General features: G+C 38.0%; 2 protein-coding genes across 7 annotated transcripts in view; one reads left to right on the forward strand and one right to left on the reverse strand.

Annotated features, from left to right (window-relative positions):
- Nucleotides 1-9,809, reverse strand: part of mrps11 (mitochondrial ribosomal protein S11) — a 27,178-nt gene extending 17,369 nt beyond the window's left edge. Inside the window, exons 1-4 of one of the 2 annotated variants that reach the window (XM_053634550.1) lie at nt 9,539-9,787; nt 8,272-8,388; nt 6,922-7,020; nt 1,424-1,553 (exon numbers count right to left, since the gene is read on the reverse strand). In XM_053634550.1, the coding sequence (XP_053490525.1) occupies nt 1,424-1,553; nt 6,922-7,020; nt 8,272-8,388; nt 9,539-9,627 (435 nt within the window). In that variant the 5' untranslated portion in view covers nt 9,628-9,787. Of the gene's footprint in view, nt 1-1,423; nt 1,554-6,921; nt 7,021-8,271; nt 8,389-9,538 lie in introns of both variants that reach the window. The other variant, XM_053634551.1, reaches the window with a different exon arrangement.
- Nucleotides 9,789-26,274, forward strand: mrpl46 (mitochondrial ribosomal protein L46). Of its 5 annotated transcripts, XR_008386913.1 has the most exons (6): nt 9,802-10,383; nt 11,074-11,275; nt 15,438-15,608; nt 16,980-17,200; nt 19,253-19,344; nt 25,132-26,274. XR_008386913.1 is itself a non-coding variant. In XM_053634547.1 (5 exons), exons 1-5 carry the CDS (start codon nt 10,153-10,155, stop codon nt 18,511-18,513), a joined length of 894 nt encoding a protein of 297 aa, XP_053490522.1. In that variant the 5' UTR covers nt 9,794-10,152; the 3' UTR covers nt 18,514-18,798. The 5 variants fall into 5 exon arrangements, 4 of the variants coding, with proteins under 4 accessions (XP_053490524.1, XP_053490522.1, XP_053490521.1 ...); XM_053634547.1 differs by lacking the exons at nt 19,253-19,344; nt 25,132-26,274 and adding an exon at nt 18,430-18,798 and having other exon boundaries at nt 9,794-10,383; nt 15,453-15,608; XM_053634546.1 differs by lacking the exons at nt 19,253-19,344; nt 25,132-26,274 and adding an exon at nt 18,430-18,798 and having other exon boundaries at nt 9,801-10,383.
- The last annotated feature ends 279 nt before the right edge of the window (nt 26,275-26,553 follow it).

The raw sequence follows: 26,553 nt of genomic DNA on the forward strand, positions 1-26,553 counted from the left end.
AATAAAACAAAAAAAGAACTGTTAATGTTGGTTGCGGTCTAAGAGGAATGAAGGTCTGGATTATTTTCCTTCTGTTATTCTTCACGCTTTTTATACTTCTTACTGTTATTCACTTAACACTTTTTGAGAATTTATTCAGCTTCGACAGCTTCAAATGCTCAGCGTAAACTGCATTCCAGACATTTTTCCAGCAAGAATTTGGTTTTGATTAATTTTGGAAATTGTTTGAGAGTTTCCCGTTGAAATAAATGAACAGAATATAAGTCAGTTTGAACTCCAGCTGCCACTGCTGATGTCCGCATGAGCTCCAAATCTGACCAAACAGCAGCTCTGATTTACACTCACATACAGCACAGACACACACTGTAGGGCCCCCTCTCTCACCCATTCTCTCCTCTACATTATTCTCCCCACCTTCTTTCTCACTTTGTTTTTTTCCCTCGTTTCCTTCCTACCTGCTTATTTCACACAATTTCTTTTTCCTCTTTCTTTTTGATTTTCCTCATTTTTCACCTATTCTGCTTCTCTCTCTCTCTCTCTCTCTCTCTCTCTCGTTCTCCCTCTTCATTTTTCTGTCTTTCTACCTTTCTATCTCTTTTCTCCTTTGTTTCCCTCCCCGCTTCTACCATGACCTTTACTCTTATTAATATTGTGCCTGCCATACAGAGCATCCAAATTATGCAACCCTATACAACACCTATTGTGATTTTAATACAGAGCTTGGCTAATAACCAACCATAAACAAGTAATTCAGATGAACTGTGTGAAGTTTATTTCTCTCTCTTTTTAATTTTTTTTTTTTTAAATTGAAATCTTAAGTTACTATAAAAAGCATATGGCCTCAATACATTACTAAAAGGAACAGTGGTGCCATCCAGTGGACAGCGTACATATTTAAAGTCACTTACATGTTATAAAAAATGTATTCTTTGTATTAAATCTTTTGGGAGTGTTAATCAGAGTTAGAAGAATGGTTTAAACAGTGCAACTTCCTGGGTTTTTTCAAGAAACAAGACAGCTTAAAAAAAAAAATCACTGTAAACTGAAGTTTGAATTAAACACAAGCATTAACAAGACCCTATTATTTTTCAGTATGCAAATGTAGGTAGTGCTACACCAGGCCTTCTAGAAGAGTTTTTTTCTGGTGCCTAACTAACCAATTAAAACAAGCCTGACTGACTTAGATAGCAGACATTTACTCAAACTCTCAACAGCAAATTTAAAAAGGTCTACATCTGCTACATCTACATTTCCTTGCTCACTTTTCCCCCCTGCATGTTCATCACCTTGTAAAGCTCTCTGACCGGCTTGAGATCTTGCACTTGATTTGCACACTGTCCTAATTAAACTGGATGCTAACTGTGGTTTAGGAAACTAGATCAAACTAACAGGGGCAATTTTGTCTTGATTGAACACAACTTACCGCAGCAGCTGAGATACCGGTGGTCTGGGCAGCAATGGGCGTGGACTTTTTTATATTACGGAAGCCCTCTGTCCCACACGAGGTCCTGGCCATGGACTGACCCTCGCTGTCTGTCACCTGGATGTGAGTGCTGCAGAAAAGAAGGAGAATTTAATCAGAGGTCCTCTCTCTAGATAGCATCATACACTTATCCAGGTTACATTTATTAATTAAACAGATGCTTTCATCCGAAGCAATTTAGAAACTAAGACGAGGATACAGCTGAGCAGTTGTGGGTTAAGGGGGTTAAGTTGTGGGTCTTGCTCAAGGGGCTTACTGACAGCTCTGGGATTTGAACTTACACTCTTCTGATTATGAGCTCAATTTCAGCGCCCGTGTCCTCGAGCTCACATTCAACAGGAGCGCAAAGATTTTGGGTATATTGTAAGATTAAACTATTTATTTCATCTTCTTATACACATATTGCTCTTAGTGATAAGTTTACTGTGAACACTCCCCCCCTCTCTGTTCCCTTGTTAACACTTTTTCGTTCTCGTGTTAACACCTTTTTCTCTTTGTTCCTCTGTTAACTCAGGTACAGACATAAATTTTCTCGCCAATTTGCGCATTCCTTTGTCTCCCCAAATACCATTTGTGCACATTTACATAACTTCCCGAATAACATCTCGGATTCCTAGGACTTCCTGAAAACCATACATGGAGTTGCTCATGTCTTATATTGATATGCTTCCTGTTTTATGCAAATATGCCCTTCCGCCTAGCCAATCATTGGTTAAACCATTGTCTCTGTGCTGTAAAGCATGATATATACTCTGCCTTTCTTTGAATACATCAGAGATCTTGCCATTTGAATTTTGCGTGTCTGTGTGTCATTTGACAAACTCTCCAAGGCCTTGGTGTGGGAAGTGTGTGGCGGGGCAAGAGCGCCGTCTTTTTGTGTACTTTCTCTTTTCCCAACATTGCAACCCTCTCTTCACAAATCCTAACAGTTTTATGGGGGTTTGTCCGGGATGTCTACTGAGAAGTAATAATAATTTTAATTTGTTTCCTCTGCCTTGAAGTAGATCTCTCATGTATCCTAATTGTACTACATGTGTTGAGTAAATATTCTGTGGTGTTCTATTGAAGCAATTAGAAGTAACCGTTAATTGAATCTTTATTGTATTGTAAAAAAGGGCTTTATTGTGTTTTTTTCATGCTTAAGGTTTATTTGACTCTGGCCACTGGGTAGTATTTTCTCCTGGCTTTATTGTAAATAACTGTATTATAAATAATATAACCCTATTTTCAAAGAATTTTGAAATACGAAGATAAACCGAGTCAGTCTTGGTCACATGCTCTATTGCTTTCTTTTTGTCTGTTCCTCTTGCTGTTTGAGCACACTTCACCATCACGCAGTGATTGCTGGCGATTACACTCAAGCGTTAATTTAAAAAAATGGAACAATGTGCACGGTAATGCCTTTGCTTCTGTCCCTTTACCTGCAGAGAAACCTACTCTCCTTCTCCACATGTGATACAGTACTAGTAAAAAGCCTCAACCCCAGGAAGGTGGGAGAAGCTGCCTTTGGACCTCCCACACTGACTCAACCCCACTGGATTCATGCTAGTACACGGAAACGGTGCCTGACCAGAACCAGCTTACTCGAGAAAGGTGAAAATTCACAATCAAGCAGCCCTTAGGGGGCCTCTTCGCGTCTCACCTTAACACATACACATTTTCATGTATCAGCCCTGAGAACACTAGGACTGTGATGGTGGCCATGAATTGAGTCATTCTGCTTGAGTGGGCACTATGAAAAGTACAACATTTCGTATACAAGTGTAATAATGTAATAATAATAATAATAATAATAATAATAATAATAATAACAACAGTTGCAATATCAATTTGTATTTATAGCCTACCATATAGTGGGAGATTTTATATTAATACACAAATTACATATTCATAATCAAATGCCTTATATGATGTTGGCTGTTAGTTTGGCACGGTTTTGTTTGAGTGAGGTAAAATCCAGTCAGGCGAATCCTGCCATTTCACTTCGGGTTCTGCCGCTGCGATGGATCTTGTTGGGAACCAAAATATTACACCGGCGATCTGGGAACATGTTGGCTTTGGGCCTAATGAGAGAGGCGAACCAATAAATTTGGATGAAGCCATATGTCGGCTTTGTCTGAAAAAATTTACGTTAAACGGGCAAACACTAGCCTACAAATCTCAGGATCCATCTCCAGGCATGACACCTAGCCACGTTTATTTTATTTTATTTAATATTTTGATTTTTAACATATTATTTAGGTTACCGTCCTACTGGTATTTCTCTCAAAGTTTTATAGGCTTGTGGTATGCTACACTTGTAAAAGAAATAAAGTATTCCTCAGAGAAATGTGGGCGTTTCACTTCTTCTCTCCTCTGTGGGATCAATCACAATACTGTATCCCACAGCACCCTCAGGCTGTTTCTCATTGTAACAACATGACAACAAGGCTGTATTGAGTTGTTTCAGTGACAGAAGTGCTAAAGTAAAGCCTTGTTTAATTTTTTTTCTATTTAGGTTTGTATTTAATTTAAGCCCATAAAATTATATATGTAAACAATTATAATATAATAATAATTATACTATATAGTGATATAAATTGCCCAAGAGGTCATTGATAAGTTACCTGTGAACACCCCTACAAATAGTTTAATAAATTAAACTATTTATTTCATCTTCTTATACACATATTGCTCTTAGTGATAAGTTTACTGTGAACACTCCCCTCTATCTGTTCCCTTGTTAACACCTTTTTCTCTTTGTTGCTCTGTTAACTCAGGTACAGACAGATAAAGTCTCTTGCCATTTGCGCATTCCTTTGTCTCCCCAAATACCATTTGCGCGCATTTACATACCTTCCCGAATAACATCATCTCGTATTCCTAGGACTTCCTGAAAACCATATATGGAGTTGTTCCTGTCTTACTAGGGCTATATAATTAATTGAATACTGATCTCAATTACGATTTTGACTGCCCACGATTACATGAATAAGTTCGTCCTCCATACATAGAAAACTCCGCTGCATATCAAATCAAGCACTTCCTAAACTTATTGCCAGTCACCATAGAGCGGCGCAGGGATGACTATTTTGTACGCCAAAACCTGGAAACGAGTTTGCATTTGATTCCTTGTCAATGGGTTTTTTGAATGTGATTTTGGTTAAAAGCCTGAAATAAGGTCTGTGGTGAACACAAGCTCAAAATATTTTCACGTTTTATTCTATGACATAAAATCCCACTCATGATTTTTAAAAAAAGCTTTTACGAGTATTGAAAAAGGCGGTTGCTAACTGTCACGTAATGAAGGTTTAGGATGGATGCAAGTGCAGATAGGAGCTTTATTGAAGAGAGGCAGACAAATCCAAAACGTGAGACAATAGCATGGTCAGAAACAAGCAAAAGGTCAGGTGATCGGCAAACGGGCATAAACAAGGCTAACCAAAAATCAAACTACAAGGTTGAGAACAGGATCAAAACCATGAGCCGTGAAACTATGAACAAAGGTTTGGTACACGCAAAACTCATGCAATACTTCACGTCGAACAATGAGACACGAGGGGTTTAAATGACAAACGTAATTAAGGGTGAACACAAAACAGCTGAGACTAATGATGACACATAAGGGAACAACCAATGACAATACGGGGCAGAGACAGGACAGAAATCATAACAAATGCACATGTAGAATGCAAACAAACTCAATGTCACTAAAAGAGCGCGCTGCGAACTCCAGCACTTGCACGAGGGGAAATCATGACACTAACATGTTGCTAAATGGGACTACAGATGTTGTCGGCGACATTAAACGTCATCACGCGAACAGGAAAAAACTTTGCAGATAAACTGGTTCAGGTGTGCTGTGCACAATCCCCCCCCAAAAAAAACATGGATGAAGAATCATCCACAGAGCAAATCCGTATTATGGAAAATGTTTTAAATCAAGTTTGGAAAAGTTGTCGAAACCTTGGTGATGGTGACGTTGAAATCGAGTGACCGTTCGTGGTTAGCTGTTTATTTCTGGCGATTGTATTTAGGCTTCAAACTTCATAAAAGTTGTGTTCATTTGTGAAAATTATATTGATGGACAAAACATATTAGCATTGTAAACTTTTGTTGATCACAGAGCTTATTTTTTGCAATAATCCACAGGCTATGTGAAAATCCTATTGGGTTTTTGTCGAGGGAACCAGTGTGATGATAACTTCTGGGTTCCGGTACAAAATGACATCATCCCTGCACCTCTCTATTGGGTGATTTGGCTGTGTCTCTCCTCCTGTAAACACTGTTATTGCCTTTTCTGCATAGGTCTGAATTTGTTTTCATTTGGTTGCATATTGTTATATTTGATTGCATATTTTCATTTGGTTGATGGCATATTTATTTTTACTTATCCTATATTTTGGGTACAATTTTATTCATATTTTGCTTCTACGAGATGCTGCACTTTAAAGATCAGTGTAATTTGATGCAAGGATTTGTACATTAGCAGGAATGTAGCACAACATGGAGGTGGAAGCAGCGGTCTGTTTATTTAAATGTGAAAGTGCAATAAAATTATGTTGTCCCTAAAATCAATTAATAATCATGATAAATAATCATTATCTCAATATTGAACAAAATAAACGTGATTATCATTTTGGCCATAATCGTGCAGCCCTATGTCTTACATTGATATGCTTCACTTAGTCTTTATAGAAACATTCTCTTATTTTGCCTTAGAATGTTTAAAAGGGAGCCTCAAATTAAAAAACAGCCTTTCGTAAGTTAGGTCCCTGGTCAGATGATCTGTATTAACTTACAGCTACAGTTGGCTTTTTAAAAATATATATTATTGAATAAATAAATACGATGTTCCTTTAATATGTTAATAAGGGATATCAGATTGGAATTTTGTACATCATACAGCAGTTCAGATAGGTTAAACGTCATCACGCTCCACCTGATTTAAGCACAAAAAAGTTAGAAAAACAAAATGCTACTCTGTCACTAATACTACTCAGTGTGCATTATGTGGTTTGGGACACAGCTGTGAATTCTACCTAAATATAAGCACTAGCAGCTAGGAGATTAATGTGGAAAATGACGCACAACCCATGTTATTATAAAATGTTCTTCAGGCAGCTTGCATGAACATTTTTCTACCAAAGTGGGAACAATTTAAAAATATTACATACTGTAGCTTTGAAAGACAAAATTATTCTTTGTCATTAATCTAATGCTAAACTGCAGAGATGTTTGTCAGGCTCGAAAGGGATAATCCCAGTGTATAAATTACATTTTTCCCAGCCAAATAATCTACGCACTTTCAATAGGAAGTATATCTCATTGTGTTTTGCAGTATCATTTCTACTGGTATTACAGTACATCATGACACCGCTAAACCTGAACAAGTTTGCAAATGTTCAGTGGAATCACACATGACCAAATCCTTAAGTGCTGAAAATGCAGTAACTTACTTGTTATAGGTGGCTTTTATGTGAACTATTGGTAATTCTTCAAACTTTTTGCCACCCCAACTTAAACCACTGTCCTGGCCTGGAAAGGGAGGATAAGCACTGATGGGAGAAAAAAAAGAAAAAGAAAAAAAGAATGTGTTAGTAAGCTGTGATTATTTATGCATTCAAGAACAAAAAAGATGCACATTATATTATTAAAATCAGACATGCAATATCGCTTAGAAATGAACATGAATTATTTCTTTAAATTCATCAAACATATTCCATGTAGTCTGTAAGCAACTGGTAATTTTGAAATTAAACAAGTCCAGTTTACATCTTTACACCTAATTTTATTTAGCCAAGTAAAGTTAAAATGAGTTAGCAACAAAGATGCTAACCCCCGCCACCCCCCCATTTTTTTTTTTTAAACTAAACGTTATTTTCCAAATAATTCAAATAATTTCAACATTGTTTCAGTACCAAGACTGTGACATGTGCAGAATACTTAGTTTTTCGGCGACATTCGGTAACTAATTTTTTTATGTTTAAAAAAAAAATCCTGTAAATCCTGAATCAACTGGTTCTTCAAACGGTCAACTTTGCTCTTTCTGTGTAAATAAAGTTGAGTATGAAAGCATGAATAATTATGTGTTTGTGTTTTTAGAATGCAGCAACAGCAGTGGAAACAATACTGAGGTTTTAGTCTTACATGATAGGACACGTGGTAGAATTGATATAAAGTCAGTAAGACTTTGAGCTTATTTAAGTGAAACAAGCATTTCATAACTGAATAGTATTTTTCAAACATGAAACCCCTGCAATCACGGACAGGTATCTGAAGTTATAGCAGAATGAATGTAAAACCCATGTGATCACGGATAGACAACTATCTGCAGCAAATGGCTTTTCTTCCCAAACTGTGAATGATCGTTGACCTATGCAGATTCTCAAAATAGGCCATGCCTGCCTGATGACACCATATCTGTTACGCGGTCCTGAAATACATGGGAAAAGTGCGTGTCGTGAGGACACTGGAAACTCCTGGCAAAAAATGTCAAATAAACATCATCTTATGGAAAACGTCACCATATTAACCATTACACACATTTTACAAATATGTTTATGTGGAGTGTCTGCAATCCAAATTAATCAACAACACACTGACCAATTAGACTTGAGAACTGATATTTATTTCTCTTGTATGACCATTGTTCGCCTTTATAACCACTTCCAGCCTCTTTTATATGCTCCAAAAGAACAGCTTTTGGATCCTTCTAGCCATTCTAACTTTTGTTTTTTATAACGTAGTGTCACTGTGGTAACATCAGGAGTCAAAGAAGGTAACTCTACCCTGGTTTGATGACCTACCTGAACTCTTTGGAGCTTTTCGGAGAAGTTGTGCTGAATGTGAGCTCTTGCGATGGCGCTTCAGCTTCTTGCAATCGGACAGAACTTGAGTAAAGTGTGCGCAGGACATTTCCTCCTCTGTATTAAAAACAAGCAAACAATTAATATTGAACAGTTCATTTTTGTAGACCGTTTAAAATCTGGCATCAACGCTAATCATGATAGCCTGAGCTTATACAATATATGGCCAAACGTTTGTAGGACACCTGACCATAACATCCATTTGTGCTTTTTGAATATCTCATTTCAGATTTAGTCCCTACCCTTTGCTGTTATAATAACCTCCAATATTCTGGGAAGGCTTTCCACTAGATTTTGGAGTGTGGCTGTGGGAATTTGTGCTCATTCAGCCACAAGAGCATAAGTGAGGTCAGGCACTGATGTTGGGTGAGGAGGTCTGTGGTGCAGTCAGTGTTCCAGTTCATCCTAACGGGGTTCAGTGTGGTTGAGGGCTCTGTGCGGGATACTCAAGGTCGTCATGGAGCTCGCTTTATGTACAGGAGCATTGTCATGCTGGAACAGGTTTGGGCCTCTTAGATCCAGTGAAGGGAAATTGTAATGCTACAGCATACAAAGACATTCTATACAGTTGTGTGCTTCCAACTTTGTGGTAAAAGTTTGGGGAAGAACCACACATGGGTGTGATAGTCAGGTGTCCACAATCTTTTGGACAAATATTGTATATTAAGAGAATGCACGTAATGGTGGCAAGGCAGGTAGTGCTGCCACCTTACAGCTTGTGTCTTCAGAAAATCTTCATTCTTCATGTAACACGTTTTTGAAAACCAAATCGTGACCAGTTAATAAATATGCAAATTAACTTATGAGGTCATTGGTGGCTTGTACCTTCTGAGCATGCATTAACTACTTCCCCCTGAAAATAGTTAGCAAGACTGTCTATAGAGGTTCTCTTACTACTAATCTATTCAGATTTTAAAGTAAATCTCATAAAGGCTTTTAATGTGAAAAGGAATAAAACGCATTTATATTACATGGCCAACTAATGTAAATTATTATTTTATTAACCGAAAAGGCCAAGTGCGTGAATTTCTGGGCTCCTACATTAAGTTAATTCAAGTCATTTCACATCAGTGTATGTTTGCTTTGCTAAAACTACACACATAATCTAACGCCATAATCCAACTAGCAAATACACATGCAGTTTATATCTGATGCTAGTTAGCCAAACACACTCTCTCTCTCTCTCTCTCACACACACACAACTTACGTCTTTCTTCCAGATAAATTCAAAGGCTTAATAAGCTGCTGACATGCCCCTCTTACGAACGACGATAACGCAAAATTTATTTGATACATTTTGCTTTTATGCCATTTATTGACTCTTAAAACTAGTTACGACTAACAGGACACTTCAGTTTTCCCTACCCGTTTTCCGACAAGTCCCGCCTCCCTGTCTATGATTGGCTAGTACGCTCCTGGTTTGTGGACAAGGATTAGTTGGTATCCGGTATTTAGAGGAAGTCTATCTGTATCAACCAATCATAGTCGAGTAGACTGGGTTTGTCTGAATTCGGTTGGAAATAAAATAACGGCATGACATTGTGGGGTCGCGTGTACCCAGAATGTCCCATTTGGGTAAAATTAGAGGGGTGGTCGTTATACCAGGTCACGTACATTAGTATATTTTACAAATGCATGCAGCAAGAACATTTTACATTTACATTATTAGTTAATTAAATGCTGTTTAATGCAGTAAGTTCTACCTTTAACATATAAGCTTAAAACTACATTGTATGAATAGTCTCCCCCACCATCTCCGTAATTGTTAGACCCTACTTCCCTAAGCGCTCGCTCACCGTTGCATTGTGGGTACTTTAAAAAATGGCGGCGGCCTGTTGGAGGTATGCTTGGCGACCGCTATGGCAAATTACTTCAGGACCAGGGAGGTTAAAAGCTGCAGTGCGATATGTTTCTTCCAGCGTCCAGAAAGTCAAAACCGCAAATTCACAGTCGCCCTGGGTCCTACATGGTGCCGTGTGCTTACAGAGACTTCCGGTCATCTCTCAGGACCTGAGCCCGGTTGAGGAGAAGTTCATGGAGCTCATGCGCCAGGTCATCTTAGAAAAAACAAAAAACATAGAGTGACAGCATGAGCAGCTTGACTTTATTTATAATGTGGCAACTGTTTACATTTTTGTCTGCATCCCCATGTCTTTTCATACATATAAAGCGTGAAGCTTGTAATTTCTAACCCTATTATAGTGCAGTTATGTAGTGAAAGGGATGCTGAAGCCTCCATGACTCCCTGTTTGACCTAAATTGGGTTACATGTGTTTATAATTCATTAAACCATAATCCCTGGGATTCAGCCTTTCAGATCAAGAGCCCAAATTCTGAGAATCCACTGTGTAATGAACACTGGAATTATACTTTGTCCATTTTTGATACAATACACATAGAGATATAAGGACTCTTATTATTAGTCAATATATAATATTTATCTAATAGTAACAGAGCAGACCCTAGTTGATCAGTTATGTGAAACACCAGAGACTTGATGGATGTGAGATTGTACACAAAATTCTGCTTGTGTTGTACATCATGCTTTTTCCCCCCTTCACTTTAAAAGAGTATTTTTCAGGGATTTGTCATGTATATGTTTACTGTGTGCATGAATGATATTTATGTTTAAAAAAAGTTTAAAAGACTTCCAGCAACGCTGCATAGCTCTGTCCAGACCTCAACCTACTGTCTCTCTTTGTTGTAAAAAGTTTTAACCTTGTGCTGTGGGTCTTGTTGTAGATGGAGCTGGAGAGAAGCCTGCTCTCGGACCATGAGCTGCGGCTGTTGGAGGATGCCGAACGCATGAGCCGCAAACAGGATGCCGATTATGACTCGGATGATGAAGAAGGCTACGGAGGTCAAGAGATCGTCACAGCTCAGGATTTGGAGGACACATGGGAACAGAAACTCAAGCTATTCCAACCTGCTCCGAGAATGAAAGGTATGGAGACTCTCTAATGAAATTAAAGGGATTTATTATTTATTGTATTCAATAAGTAATTCAGAGTAGCAGTGAAATACACATGCACTGATCTCGATTTGTAAATTACTGATATAATGGCAAATATCTTCTGAAACCTGATATCTAATTACACAAGCTAGACTGAACCTCCTGAGATGTGTCCACTCCTATGCAGTGAGAATGCACTGTTTGCCATTATTCTCTTTCAGCTACTGATGAACTTAAAGAAACAATTTGGGTCTCATAGACAAGGATTAAATGAAATTTAGAGATAATTAAGGAATTGGTGGTTTGATTTTTATTTTAATTTAAAGTGTTGAACTGGAGACAACCACGGACATTTTGTGTCTCAGGTTAGTTTAATCAGGAGAGTCTAATATAAATTAATTAAGGCTTTCCAGTAGGCTTATGCAATATTAAGTTTTCCTGTTCGTGATTTTCCATTTTTAAAGTATTGCGATGTTTTATTTCCTGTTTAAGGAGAGTAGGGGAATGTACAATAATATTACAACCAACTGTGAAGTCGGGAAATGTGGCAGTTGCAGAAATTCACGTGGATGGTGGATTCTTATGCGATTCTTCAGTAATGCACAACAAACAGTAAAAAAACCCAACACATTTTCAGTATAATCCTTTTACAGATCGGTTGTCTAATGTTCACATGGCCATCATTTTCACTGTTAATGCCGCTATAGTTGAGGTCATAAGTTTACATATACCTTGCAAAATGTTAATAATTAAAGAGGGATCATAAAAATTACATTTTGGTTTTTTATTTAATACTGCTCTGAATGAGCTATTTCACATAACAGATGTTTGTGTAGTCCACAAGACACAATGTAAATGGTCTGCACTTATATTTACACTGTTTCTCATTCACCCATTCACACACAGACACACACACACACATGCAAGGCGACATCAGGAGCAACTTGGGGTTCAGTGTCTATTTTCTTATTGTACTTGCCATTCTGTGAAGCTCAACAACGTTTTTCTGCATATCACAGCTATATTCCTTGGTCTTACCCATTGTTATGATTGACTAAAAGGGAATTTGACCTATGTGTTACCTCATATTTAGACCCCTGTGAAACAGGAAATCATAGTTGAACAATTTCCTGTTCCTAGTCACCCAAATGTACTAAAAAAAAAGTAAAATATCACTTGTAATATAGTTAAAATATATTTTTCTCTTATGAATTCATAGGGGTGCCAATAATTGTTGCACACCTACATTTAACATTTTTTTGATAAACCTGTGTTTGCAATTGTTTGATATCAATGAGAGCAGAGTATTTTTGTGAATATTCTGAACAAAATATCAAAAGGTTAAACAATAAATACAAGCAAGTCAATAGACTAGATCAGCCAATATATGATTTTTTTTCATCAACAGTTCGATTCCATCGCATCTTAAACCTGTTCCTGGGTAGGCACTAGGACCTGGGGGAGCGATCCACACACAACAGTTTACTGTTTGAACATTTTACTTTGGTTTTATTAATTATGCTGAGCATTATCAAGGTTACACTTGCTGCAGATTCAGACACACGCAGTGAGAGTGCAGAATGACGTGGTCATGTGCCCCTTGTGGTCTTAAAGGGAAATACTCCCAGATCATTACAAGCTGTGAAGTGCAACACAAGGGATCACCAAACCGTATCAATCATTCGATCACGCATTGTGTCATGTGTACTCGGAGAGACAAATAAGACTGTAGCTGGACTACACAGTAGCTCGATTATAACTGCCCCTGTAAACATAGTTAATGTAATTAACAAAGACTGTGTGCAGTAATGTAGTGTTGATTGCCATCTCTCACTCACACTCTCACAGTCTAAATAAAATCCAAAATGTATTTTGGCTACATACAGTAGTACAGCCATTTTTGTCTTTTGTTGGTGTTGGATGGATGGGGACTTTAATTTCTTTATTTTGATATAATTTAATTTATATATTTTGATATTTAAGTAAGTCATATTAGATCAGTCTCTAACACAAATTGAGACAAGTCAAAAATTAGCCAAAAATAATCTTATTTCTATAGACTGTACACCCATTGTTACTCTAAAATGTACATGACTAGAAAGGTGGCTTTAAAATTTTTTGGGGGGGAGTATGCCCAGACCATAAATCTCTAGTGATGTCCCTGGTGGAGGGCTGTGTGTATATGTGTGTGTATATGTATATCACAGCAAAAAAGAAACGTCCTCTCGCATTCAACTGCTTTTGTTTCCAGCAAATTTCTTAACCTGTGTAAAGATTTGTGTTAACATAAAAACATTCAACAACTGAGACATAAACTGAACAAGTTTCACAGACATTTGATGAACATAATAATGAGTCCCTGAACAAAGGGGGGGGGGGGTCAATATAAAAAGTAACAGTCAGTATCTGGTGTGTCCTCCAGCTGCTACAGTCCTAAGTACTACAGTGCATCTCATCCTCATGGACTGCACCAGATTTGTCAGTTCTTGCTGTGAGATGTTACTCCACTCCTCCACCAAGGCATTTACAAGTTCTCCATCACGTGTTGGGGGAACACATGGTTACGTGTAATTTTCCACTGCAAGGATGATCAGCTGTCCTTCCTGTCTCACTGTAGCACTGTCTTAGGCGTCTTACATTACAGACATTGCAGTTTATTGCTCTGGACACATCTGCAGTCCTCATGCCTCCCTGCAGCAGGCCTATGGCATGTTCACGCAGGTGAGCGGGAACCCTAGACATCTTTCTTCTGGTGTTTTTCAGAGTCAGTAGAAAGGTCTCTTTAGTGTCCAAGTTACTGTAACTGTGACCTTAATCGCCTACTGCCTGTAAACTGTTCGTATCTTAAGGACTGTTCCACAGGTGCATGTGTAATAATTGTTTGTTTCAATGAACAAGCATGAAAAACATTGTTTAAACCCTTTCCAATAAAGATCTGTAAAGCTTATTTGGATTTTACAAAATTATCTTTAAAATACAGTCTCCTGAGAAAAGGGATGTTTCTTTTTTGCAAAGTTTATATATATATATATAATATGTATGTATGTATGTATGTGGGGTGTGTGTGTGTGTGTTTGTATGTATGTGTATATATAAAAAGAATAATTCTTTCACAAGTTTCTAATGTCCAAATGGCTGATATCTTTCACCGTTGATCTGCTGCTCAAAGTCTTTGAACTGAGAGCAAATAGAACACTCAGCATTTTTAACCACTTTATAATTTTAATTTCCATTAACATTATTTGTAAAGTGTTAGATTTGACAGTTCATTGTAGGCATATTTAATCTCTATAGGTCAAAAACTTTATCCTTTTTTCTCTTTCAGCTGAAAACTAAATTTTTTTTTTTTTTTTTACTATTTTCCCTAATAAATGTTGTTAATTGACAATTATACTAGTACTGTATATACTTGACTCAGATTAACCAAGTCGAAGATACGATAATAGACTTTATTTCACATTACTGTACTCAAAACATTCTCCATTTCCAAAGACAGAAAGTGAGGGACAGAAAGCGAAGGTGCCTTGCAAGTCTAGTCCAGTCAATTTGCACAGCTCCCATTTTATTGGAGTGAAAAAGACTGCTCCCATCATGTGAGATGGGAGGAAGGGGGCGGGGTTTCAAAGTGGTGTCAACTAATATGTGCAAATCATTCCAGACTAATCATCATCTCCTGTTTTATTGGAGAGAAAAAGGCTGCTCTTTTGGTGTATTTTTGTGTAATAAGTCCTACTAGTGTACTATATTGTTAAATTGCGGGGCTTCTATGCGAAAAGCATAAAGGTTGGGAAGTCTGGAAATATAATCAGTGATATTGTAGCAATGTAAAATCATGTAGAGATGATTTAAATTATCATATAGTACAAGCATACTGGAGTCTTTCACCTTTCTTACGTTAATAGAGTTGTCTAAATGTTGAAATGCAGCCAAGGCCTTATTTAATCTGTCAGCAGTGTGTGTCTTGATAAGTAAAAAATAGCTGTGCTGCAATTGTTTTCTTCCTGATATAATTTGAACTACAACAGTGATGTCACGGGCCACAGATGGAATTGTTCTTCTTCCCACACTGCAGCTATTCAGAGGATAAATATTAGCGAGTACAACTCGCGCTAAGTGTGTCATACTGAGTCAGTGATCTCCAAACATTTTGTAGCTTCTGACACCACAGATGTGAGCTCGGCTGAGCGCTGCCTGGGAGACAGCGTGGTGCTGCTGGTGAAGCAGGATGTTGGCTCTCAGAAGGTTTGGCTTCTGCCTCAGTTGCCGTGGGAGGCGGGAGAGACGCTGAGGCAGACTGCAGAGCGTGCCCTCACCAGTCTGCCAGGTAATGTGCCCGCTTCCCTTTACACCATGTGTGTGCGCCAAGAGGAATATTTAACTCAGTCATTTTGATATGAACTTTATAATGGGTTTTACTCATTCCAAGAGCAAAATAACATACAGATAAAGTATTCAGATGAGAGTACAGACATTTGTATTGGATTAAAAAAAGAAGGCAAAAAAATAATCCGATACACGTGAGCTGCTTTATAATGGCAGTGAAGACTAAACAGGTGCACAAGGGAGCTGGATGTAGGTGGTTAATCACACTAGCGCAGTTTTCTTGGATTCTGTAATATATACGTCGATAAATTTATTTATTTATTTTAGCAATTAACATATTTTCCATATTAGTTACTCCTGTGTACACATGATGCACCCTATTAAATTCTGTCGGGTTATGGGAAATAATCAATGCTGCTTCTTTATATAACTGGCACAATTACCTGCTAATTACACAATATTTATACGCACATTTTACTCTTCAGCTATGTAAATACTTTCTGTTGGCCTGATACAACAGTAACCTATTTACCAACAGCAGATGATGTGTAGGAGGTGATTCACCTTCACATGGAAACATGTTTTGATAATTAAGTGCATGATTTCATTTATTACTTTTTTTTAATGTATATGTTTACTGAGTGTGTAATAAACACATGTTTCAGTTAAGTATATAAACTTTGTACTTTATACAGTTCGCACTTTATATACATTAGTACTTTAGGCTAATGCAAAATTTAAGCATACACCGACTTGTCAGTTTATTTGTTAGCTTGCAGCTAAACTCATTGGCCTTAGTCACTTTATAGGTACAGTTACTAATTAGTTGATGTGAGAGAATAACACACCTTGTGAATTCACTTTTTATTTTTTATCTAGTATTTAAAATGTATGCCGTTTGGGATGTAGCCAGTGTACTTTGAAAAAAAGAAGTACACCCCATGGAAATCGATCCAATATATCATTGGATGTTGATGGACGTCCATTTCTCGGTTGGGCCGCAACACTTCCATTCTTTTTGAATTAGTTATTAAGTTTAGCGACAGTGTCATGTGTGATGTGCTTGCCATGTTTCCTGATAAAGTATGTTACACCCTTGCGATAGCTTCCCGATCCGGCCATGAGAATGATTTCAATACATTCTACTTTTGTCAAAGGCATTCGTAAACGCTAAATGAAAAAATATAATATAAACTAAATATGAATAATTTGGTAAATACAAAGTGTCCCATATATATGGAGACTTTTGGGACACCCTGTATAATGTACTTTTATCAAGACTACTTTGAAAATGGCCAATGTGTTTAAGTATACTTAATAAACTAAAAGGTCTGTGTTTATTGTTTTATCTTTTGTTTGTTTCTGCACTTAGGCGCAAAATTGAGCGCAACCTTCCTCGGCAATGCGCCTTGTGGATTTTACAAATACAAATTCCCCAAAAGCATCCGGACCGAGAACCGAATAGGAGCCAAGGTGTTTTTCTTCAAAGCCCTGCTCTCTGGTAGCGACAGTCTGCCACTGGAGAAAGACTCCTTCGTGTGGGCGAGAAAGGATGAGCTCCAGGATTATCTCAAGCCAGAATACCTGAAACAGGTCAAGCGATTTATTTTGAAACTGTGACATGCCGAGAAACTGGACCCCATGTAGAAATGCCATGCACACTTATGTAAGACACTTGCTCTGACTCTGTGTCCTGGGATTGTCACAAATCAGATGTCTCGTCTCTGCTGATCAGAAATAAAATGTTCTTTTTTTTTTTTGGAGCTCCATTTCCATGCCATAATCAGTTACGGCTCTGTGACCAAGTGTAACATGGCTGACTAAATAAAGCCAGATTTCCAGATGAGTTGATTAAATGAATCAGGTGTGATGGGCAGTGTGTGTTGGAGTGTGGCAGGGGTCTTGAGCTTGATTGAATTCTGTTCCAGTTCCAAAACCACAGATGAGACAGAAGTGTAACATTTTTATATTATACATGTACAATGTATTAAAGATAACGATAGTCTTTTCTAGTGTTTGAAACTTGTTCACTTGCATTTCTTTGTCATTTTGTGAAAATTGAATTGAATGCCATCTTTTCTTTTTTTTCTTTTTTTTTTTTTTTTTTTTAATAGCCCAACCCACATTAAGTTGACCCTCAACCCTATGCAGTAATATGCTTTGTCATTTTTGTGTCACTGATCATCAATATTAATAATACTGATGGAAATGGAGCCCCTGTAACCCTTCCATGCTTGGGGGGGTTCTCTTAATGACAGTTCTGGAAATGTAAATAGGAGGATGAAGTCATGGAATGCTGACTAAAATCAGTCATGTCTCTGAAATAATTTAATTTCACCTTGCTTTCTCAGCTCAATACTTAACATCATCTCTGCAATGCAAATGTGAATTCATAACAATTTGTCATGTTAAACATGCCAGGTGTCACTGTGCTTGAATTCTGGAAGACAGTAAAAGAGGGGAAAACGATGAAAAAACAGTTGGGCAACAGTGTGGGTTTTTTTTTTTTTTTTTTTGCCTATAACGTACATTGATGTTTGATATAAACACTTGTACAATATATGGCTGAAAGTTTGTGGACACCTCACTATCTCAACCGTATATCAGTTTTCTCCGAATTCTCGCCACAAAGTTGGAAGCATACAATTGCATTGTCTTTGTATGGTATAGAATTACAATTTCTCTTCGCTGGAAGTAATGAGCTTACCAAATGTGACGATACCCCTGTGCATGACAAAGTGATGTTCATGAGGATTGATAGGGTTTGTGTGGAAGGGGCTGACAGGCGTGGAATCTGATAGTCTTCTGCTTTTGTTGTCCAGCCACCTCAAGCTTCAATTCATGGTACGTTCTGTGATTCCGTGATGCTTTTCTGCTCAGCATGGTTGGAAAGCGTGGTTATTTGAGTTTCCTGTAGCCTTCCTGTCAGGTCAGTCTGGCCATGCTCCTCGGAGACAAGGTGTTTCCACATCACTCACTAGATTTTTTCCCCCACAGCATTCTGTGTAACTTTAGAGACACTGGTGTGTGAAAATCCCTGAGAGATCAGCATTTTCTGAAAACTGAAAATACTAAAACTAGCCTGTCTAGTACCAATAATCATACCATGGTAACTGAGACTCCAGTATACTGGGGTTTGACACCTAAAATAACAACAACTTTGTGGTGTCCAACTAATTTATAGACCTGAATATATATATATATATATATATATATATATATATATATATATATATATATATATATATATATATATATATACACATACATACATATATATAGTGTCTGTCTAATGATGACTTTAAAACTTGGCTAGCTAATTGTGATTTCCCCTCACAGTGAATGTAACAAAAGTAGCCTATTCAGTTCAGTTTGAAATCAGATACTGGCTGTCAAAATGTCAGTGATTCTCCTGCACCGCAGTCAGAACAAAATCTTTAAATGCATTATGTTCTCTTTTCACTTTTTGAGTTATCCAGAATTGAAAATTTTTACAAACTTTTACTCATGGTTGAGATAAACACAAAAGAATAACTTGTACTGTAGTTGTCAAAGTGTCAAATGTTCAGCAGAGAAAGGATTTTAGCAGGTAGCCATACAAATGTTCATGCTGAAAAATAATGCTTTGTGTTTTTCAAATTCTAGGCCCTCTCCCACATAGCAAGAGCTGGATGTTCTTGAAGATACCACTGATTTACTGAGCAACTTCCTCTACAAAACCCCACTGGGAGGCAGTAGTGAGTTGTTGAATTGAGAAAAGGCAGTTTTGAGGAAGTAAGAGTGATGTTCTATTATGCCATACCGCCCAGACAGTAAATTCTTCCCTCGTCAAACACCTACAGTACACGCTTTTAATATAGCTCACTCCAAAGCATCAAACACTCAGTGGCGTTTTGTGCTGAATGTGCACAAACAGGGATTAGCGAAACTATGACTTATTGGACTATTCGATTGTGTAGGTGTCAGAAAATTGGAGCTTGACATATTTTAGTCAGCATTTCGGGACAGGCTGTTCTAGTATATGTTAAGTATTCATTTTCAAAACCACACACAAACAATAAAACAGTATGGTGATGATTTGTGACAGCTTTTGTGTGTGCGCGCGAGTGTGTGTATGACAGATAAGTTTGACATATCACCTGTGTGTACGAACATCGTTCCAAACTCCAATATCTCAATTTTCCACTGAGGTTTTTCACTCATGAATTACCAAAACCACAACAGAGCAGACAGTCAACAGCAAACATACCAGAGTGCACTCAGGCTTTAATGCAGCAATATTCGAGAATTAAATAGACAAGCCCAAGGTCAAAAACTTGGTCAATAAAATCAACTGCAGGCTATTGAAAGAATTCAGGAAGAGGAGGGCTGAACGATTCTTGATGAAAATAGGAATATCACATTTTTGGCTTGGAAGGGATCATGATTCTTTGACTAATTTTATATTTGTTAAATTCTTACATTAACAGACTGATTTTAATAAGATTTTTATGTCCAGTACTAGGTAGAGGTAGCATTGAAGGTACTGTGAATACCTGAAGTTAAGTACTTGTGGTTTTTTTTCTGAAATATTAAAAGTTTAAATGATATGTTCCAGTTCCACCTTGTACTTGTTTTCACTCTGGGGCCCAGACACACCAAGTTGATTGTCACCCTTAGTGTTTGCGATAGTGGGCCCCATACCAGTGACACTAATTGTCCATGTCGGTGCACTTTAGCACCAATTGAATCAGCATCAGAGGCCAGTGTTGAGAAATATTCTGACTATGTGGTTAGCTGAATGAAGGGTAGGTTGGCTGGCTTGTACCTCCCAAGCCACATACTACACTAAATATTGTTACATACCTATGATCACTATAGGCACTGATACTGGTAAACTTTAGGTGGTATTCTATTTTGACATACTACTGGCTTAGCGGTTTGCATGTTTGCCTCATAGCTCTGGGCTTGGGGGTTCAATTCTTGCCTCCATCTGTGTGTTCACCTGTGTGTGCAGAGTTTGCATGTTCTCTCATGCTTTGGGGGTTTCCTCCCCCAGTCCAAAGACATGCGTTGTAGGTTCTAGGCTGATTGGCATCTCTAAATTGTCCATAGTGTCTGAATGGGTGGGAGTGTGTGTGCGATTGTGCCCTGCAGTGGGTTGGCACCCTGTCCAGGGTGTCCCCTGCCTTGTGCCCTGAGTCTCCTGGGATAGGCTCCAGGCTTCCTGCGACCCTATGTAGGATAAGCGATACAGATAATGGATATATATACATAGTGCTGTAGTGTGTGAATCGAGAAGTAGACTTTTCCCATAGGGTCTTTCACAGTTCTTTTTTTACATTATGAATACAGACTAATGCCACCCCTTGGTGTGGAGTAATTTTTTTTCATGACTGGTACAGATCATACATCATCAGCTGAAGTCTTTGTGAAGCTCCTGTTGCGTAACTGATGACCCACTGTTGTCTTCTGTGGTGAGGCAACAGGAACTCATCTGTCAGCCATGTATAGTCCTAGTTCATTATGGTTCTGTGCTAGCATCTGGAAAGGCTTTAAGTTTGACTTTCAGAACTGCCAGAGAGCCACTGCTGGACGCTTAAACAGGGACCCTGAACTGCTTAGCTCTGTTCTTGGTTAATCGCCAAATGAGTTGCCAAACTGCAGCATTTTGATTTTAATCAAACATTTTAATGGAAGATCAGCATTAAACAAGCTACAAGAACTCATAACCTCTGCCAAGGACTCATAAATTTAGCCAAGGACTCATAATATTTGTAATCTTAAATACAAAGCATGTATTCAGTACAGTATAACTGTATTTTCCAGAGGCATACAGAAAACTTTGCTGGCCTGCAAGTTTGATTAGAAAGCTGATACCTAAATAAAATATGAAAATATTATATGCCATAAAATGTCTTTTTCAGTAATTTTTCTACATTAAGATAATTCAGCCAAAAATCTTAGAAAATGCTTCAATAGACAGAGAGGATAGGTGTATTTCATTGTGACATTATTGTGGCTATATTGGAGAAAAAAGAAAAAAAACCTACATCAGTGCCAGTCAAGTTTTCATTAACAATTCTTAAGCGAATAAAGTTCATCCTCAGGTTGACATCCATTACCTGGGGCCCCTGTTTGATGGAGGGTCCATATGTTTGCTTGCCCTCTAGCTGGCTAGATGGCTTGCTATTCTTGTACACTGTCCATATAATGTACAACCCCAATTCCAAAAAAGTTGGGATGGTATGTAAAATGTAAATTAAAAACACAATGCAATGATTTGCAAATCTCATAAACCCATGTTATTCACAATAGAACATAGAAGACATATCAAATGTTTAAACTGAGGAAATGTACCATTTTAAGGGGAAAATAAGGTAATTTTGAATTTGATGGCAGCAACATGTCTGAAAAAAGTTGGTGTCACTAAAAAGAAACAGCTGGAGAAACATTTTGCTACTAATTATCTTAACTGGCAAAAGGTCAATAACATGATTGGGTATAAAAAGAGTATTTTAGAGAGGCAGAGTCTCTCAGAAGTAAAGATGAGCAGAGGTTCACCAATCTGTGAAAAAATATGTACAATTTTGTGGAACAATTTCAGAATAATGTTCCTCAAGGAAAAATTGTGAAGACTATGAATATCTCATCATCTACAGTACATGATATAAAAAGATTCAGAGAATCTGTAGAACTCTCTGTGCGCAAGGGACAAGGGTGAAAATAAATATTGCATGTGCATGATCTTCGGGCCCTCGGACAGCACTGCATTAAAAACGGGCGTGATTCTATAATGTAAATCATTGCATGGGCTCAAACACCTCCAGAACTCATTGTCTGTGAACACAGTTCGCCATGCCATCCGCAAATGCTAGTTAAAGCTCTATCATGCAAAGAAAAACCATATGTGAACGTGATCCAGAAATGCCGCTGTCTTCTCTGGGCCAAAGCTCATTTAAAATGGCAAATGGGAAACCTGTTCTGTGGTCAGACCAGTAGAAATTGGAAACTCTTTTTGGAAACCATGGACACCGCGTTCTCTAAACTAAAGAGGAGAGGGACCATCTGGCTTTTTATCAGTGCTCAGTTCAAAAACCATCTCTGATGGTATGGGGGTGCATTAGTACCTATGGAATGAGTAGCTTGCACATCTATAAAGGCACCATCAGTGCTGAAAGGTATATACAGGTTTTAGAGCAACATATGCTTCCATCCAGATTCCATCCCATCTTTACTTCTGAAAGACTCTGCCTCTCTAAGATACTCTTTTTATACCCAATCATGTTACTGACCTGTTACCAATTAACCTCCAGCTGTTTCTTTTTAGTAACACTTACTTTTCCAGCCTTTTGTTGCCCCCGTCCCAACTTTTTTTGAGACGTGTTCCGGCCATCAAATTTAAAATTACCGTATTTTTTCCCTAAAATGGTACATTTCCTCAGTTTAAACATTTGATATGATTTCTATGTTCTATTGCGAATAACATATGGGTTTATGAGATTTGCAAATCATTGCATTCTGTTTTTATTTACATTTCACACAGCCTCACAACTTTTTTTGGAATAGGGGTTGTAAGTAGTTGAAGAGATTTGGTAATTGAAAGCACATCACACTGTAACCTTGCTTTAAGATGGAGGGAAAAAATCTGTAAAAGCCAAATGCCTTGGTTTAGCTTATTCTTCGATGAAGGGATTGAATTCACACCCCTGTGTCAGAGTGCAGAGGTTGTCTTCATTCTTTCCTAAGTAAGATCGGACCTGTTATAAGTATGTCAATATCTTATATACAACACATCTCTGGTTTTATCCACACAGCTTCTCCATCTTCTCCTTGTCTACCCACTTTGCTGTTTTTAATCAGCTCATGCCCTTCAATTGGGAAGAGCTCAGCACTGACCTTGTTTAAAGTAAATCCAGTTTTTCATTTTTACGTGAATTCGTATCTAGGGCATGTTGTTAAGGAAGACCTTGGCATTCTGTTACAAAGTGGGAACATCAGAGTGGTTTATCTGGTGAACACAATGACAGTTTCTTAGATAAAAAAAACTTTCCTTGCTCTGGCAGTAATAGCCACTGTATGGCCAAAAGTCTGTGGACACCTGACCATCATACTCGTATGTGCTTTTTGAACATCCCTTTCCATATGTAGTCCCCCACTTTGTTGTTATAATAACCTCCACTAGTCTGGGAAGGCTTTCCACTAGATTTTGGAGTGTGGCTGTGAGCATTTTCTTCTTCATCTACAAGAGCATTAGTGATGTCTGATGTTTGATGAGGAGGCCTGGACTGCAGTCGGCATTCCAGTTCATCCCAAAGGTTTTCAGCTGGTTTGAGGTCACGGCTCTGTGCAGGGCACTCGCGTTCTTCCATTGCAGCCTTGGCAAACCTTGTCTTTATTTACCTCGCTTTGTGCACTGGGGCATTGTCCTGCTGGAACATGATTGGTCTAGACCCCTTAGTTCCAGTGAAGAGAAATTGTAATGTTACGGCATGCAAAAAAGACATCCTATACAATTATTTGCTTCCAAATTTGTGGCAACGGTTTGGGGAAGACCCACATACGGGTGTGATGGCCAGTTATCCACAAATTATGTTTGTCCATATAGTGTAGGTTCCACCCCCTGTCAATCCCAACAACACTGGCCAAAAGTGGACATCTGTAAACTCATGTATGCAGAAGAGGTCAGTTAGTGCTTTCCTTTGAGTGTGTTTAGCTGTCCTGAAACATAGCATGATCAGCAGGTCATAGCATGATTTCCCCAGTTAGTAGCTGCTATGTGATCGGGGAGAGCTAGCTAGTGGGAGGGAACTGGCAAATTGGGTCAAAATATGGTAAAAATCCAACAAAGTGATCTGGATTCTTAATTTGATTTGCATATGTTTAATATTACCTTATTCTATTATTATGAACTTATTTTCATAACTTGCATAAGCTTCCCTTAATTTCTGACAACATTAATATCAGAACTCCAGCACAAATCTCAGACACCAAACATGTAACAACTGACAATTTACGTTGAAGGAAACATTATATACATTTATTTCTTGTCCAAAATATCACTTTAAAACACAGTGGTAACAATATCTTTTATAGGCCAGACTGACTCAGTAATGGAAGTCTCAGGCCAGTCTGTACTCAACAGGAAGCCATCCTTTCCATCTAATAAGACCATAGCCAACTGTACCCTCATGGTTTCCTGGTCACAGATGGCTGTAGCATTACACACAGCAGGTTTATGACTGGCCCCTCTCGGTTTGTAGAGACAAAGCAGCTCTGTTGTGGTTTGCATGCAACTAAAGATTTCATCTTTACAATCTGATGTACTAGGAAGGTATAAGATCTTTATCAGTGGTGCTATGAGCTTTGACATTACCCCGGTAGAATTCTGATGTTTAATGCAATTCAGTGTAAGAAATTACTTAGTGATTAAGGTAGATTAAACACAATGTACTCAATAAAACTGCCAATTTATTAGTTACAGCTACTATACAGTTCATTTTGTAGTTATACAATTGTTTACTGTTCCTATGCACATTTTTCAGCCTCCTTCTAGACCATCCATCAATCACCATATACTTGACATATATGTATCTTTGATGTGACCTGGAGTAAAAAAATCATTTCTAGTCCTATGATGTCCTTGAGATTCCAAGACCACAACCTTCATTCATCCAACTAGTCAGGGTCACAGGCTATGTGGAGGCTATCCCGGGAACGCTGGGTGTAAGGTGTAAGGGAATACACCTTGGATGGGACGACAGTCAACTGCAAGGCACCATGCACACATTCATACCAGTTTAGGGGACAATTTAGTGTCGCCATATCCATCGATGAAATCAATCAAGTTGTTTACATAGAGAAAAACTGTGCAGTCTATCATTGTTGTAGCACTGTGTTAGAGATGTAAGCACTATGTACTTTGACCTGAATCCCATTTCAAATTAAATTCAATGATGGTCTCGGCTCATAAACACGGTAAAGCCTGGAAGCTTGCATTCTAATTGAGAGGTAAACCAAGGCCTTATAGGTCTTAAGAGGCAAGTAAATGGTGCCCTGAATGTAATAAATGAGCTATGAGGATGCACCATTCTGCACTTTAAAAACCACAGGTGCTGAAATCAGCAGGATGAGATCAAGTGGGGCTACTGTGAGACTACATCAATTTGCTGACCGGTAACACAATCCACTATCATCCTTATGTCCCTTGCAATTGTGTCTGAGAACAGTATGTTTTTTCACAACATCATTATCCATTCAGCGTATTATAAACACAATAGGAGCATAATCAGATTCTTGATTCAGATAAGTGTCTTGATTCACTTAAAAGAGAAATAACTGTTTATGTTTTAGAAGTAATATTTACACTGCTGTAATTAAAAACATTTTGTCCATTTCATGCTTATTTCTTGTTAAGACTCATTAAATATTTATAATATTTGTTCATTCATTCATTTTCAGTAACTGCTTCATCCTGGGCAGGCTTCATGTGGATCCTCAGCTTAGCCTGGGAACACTGGTGTGAGGTGGGAATACACCTTGGATAGCCTGTATTCCACCAATTCAGCTTAGGGCATCATGCACACACACACACACACACACACACACACACACACACATACATTCATGCACTCATTTACACCTAAGGGCAATTTAGAGTCAATCAAGCAAATCAAATGGCAATGCTACTCAGTGAACCACAGTGCCATTCAAATTTACAATACGCTCACAGCCCAAACATGCTGTATATTTCATATTGTATATTACTGTACTTTGTCTTTTCTCTTTATTGTATTGTATGATTAAAATTGGTGTTTTGGTGTGGGCTCTAAAATGGCTCATAGGTGTTTAGCTGGGTTGAAATCTGGTGATAGTGAAGGCCATATAATATGATTACATCATTTTCATCCTTATGAAAGCATTCACTACTATTCAATACCACTCCCACCAAGCTATGACTGTTTCAT

This window comes from Ictalurus furcatus, chromosome 10, assembly GCF_023375685.1.
Source record: "Ictalurus furcatus strain D&B chromosome 10, Billie_1.0, whole genome shotgun sequence".
Lineage (NCBI taxonomy): Eukaryota > Metazoa > Chordata > Actinopteri > Siluriformes > Ictaluridae > Ictalurus > Ictalurus furcatus.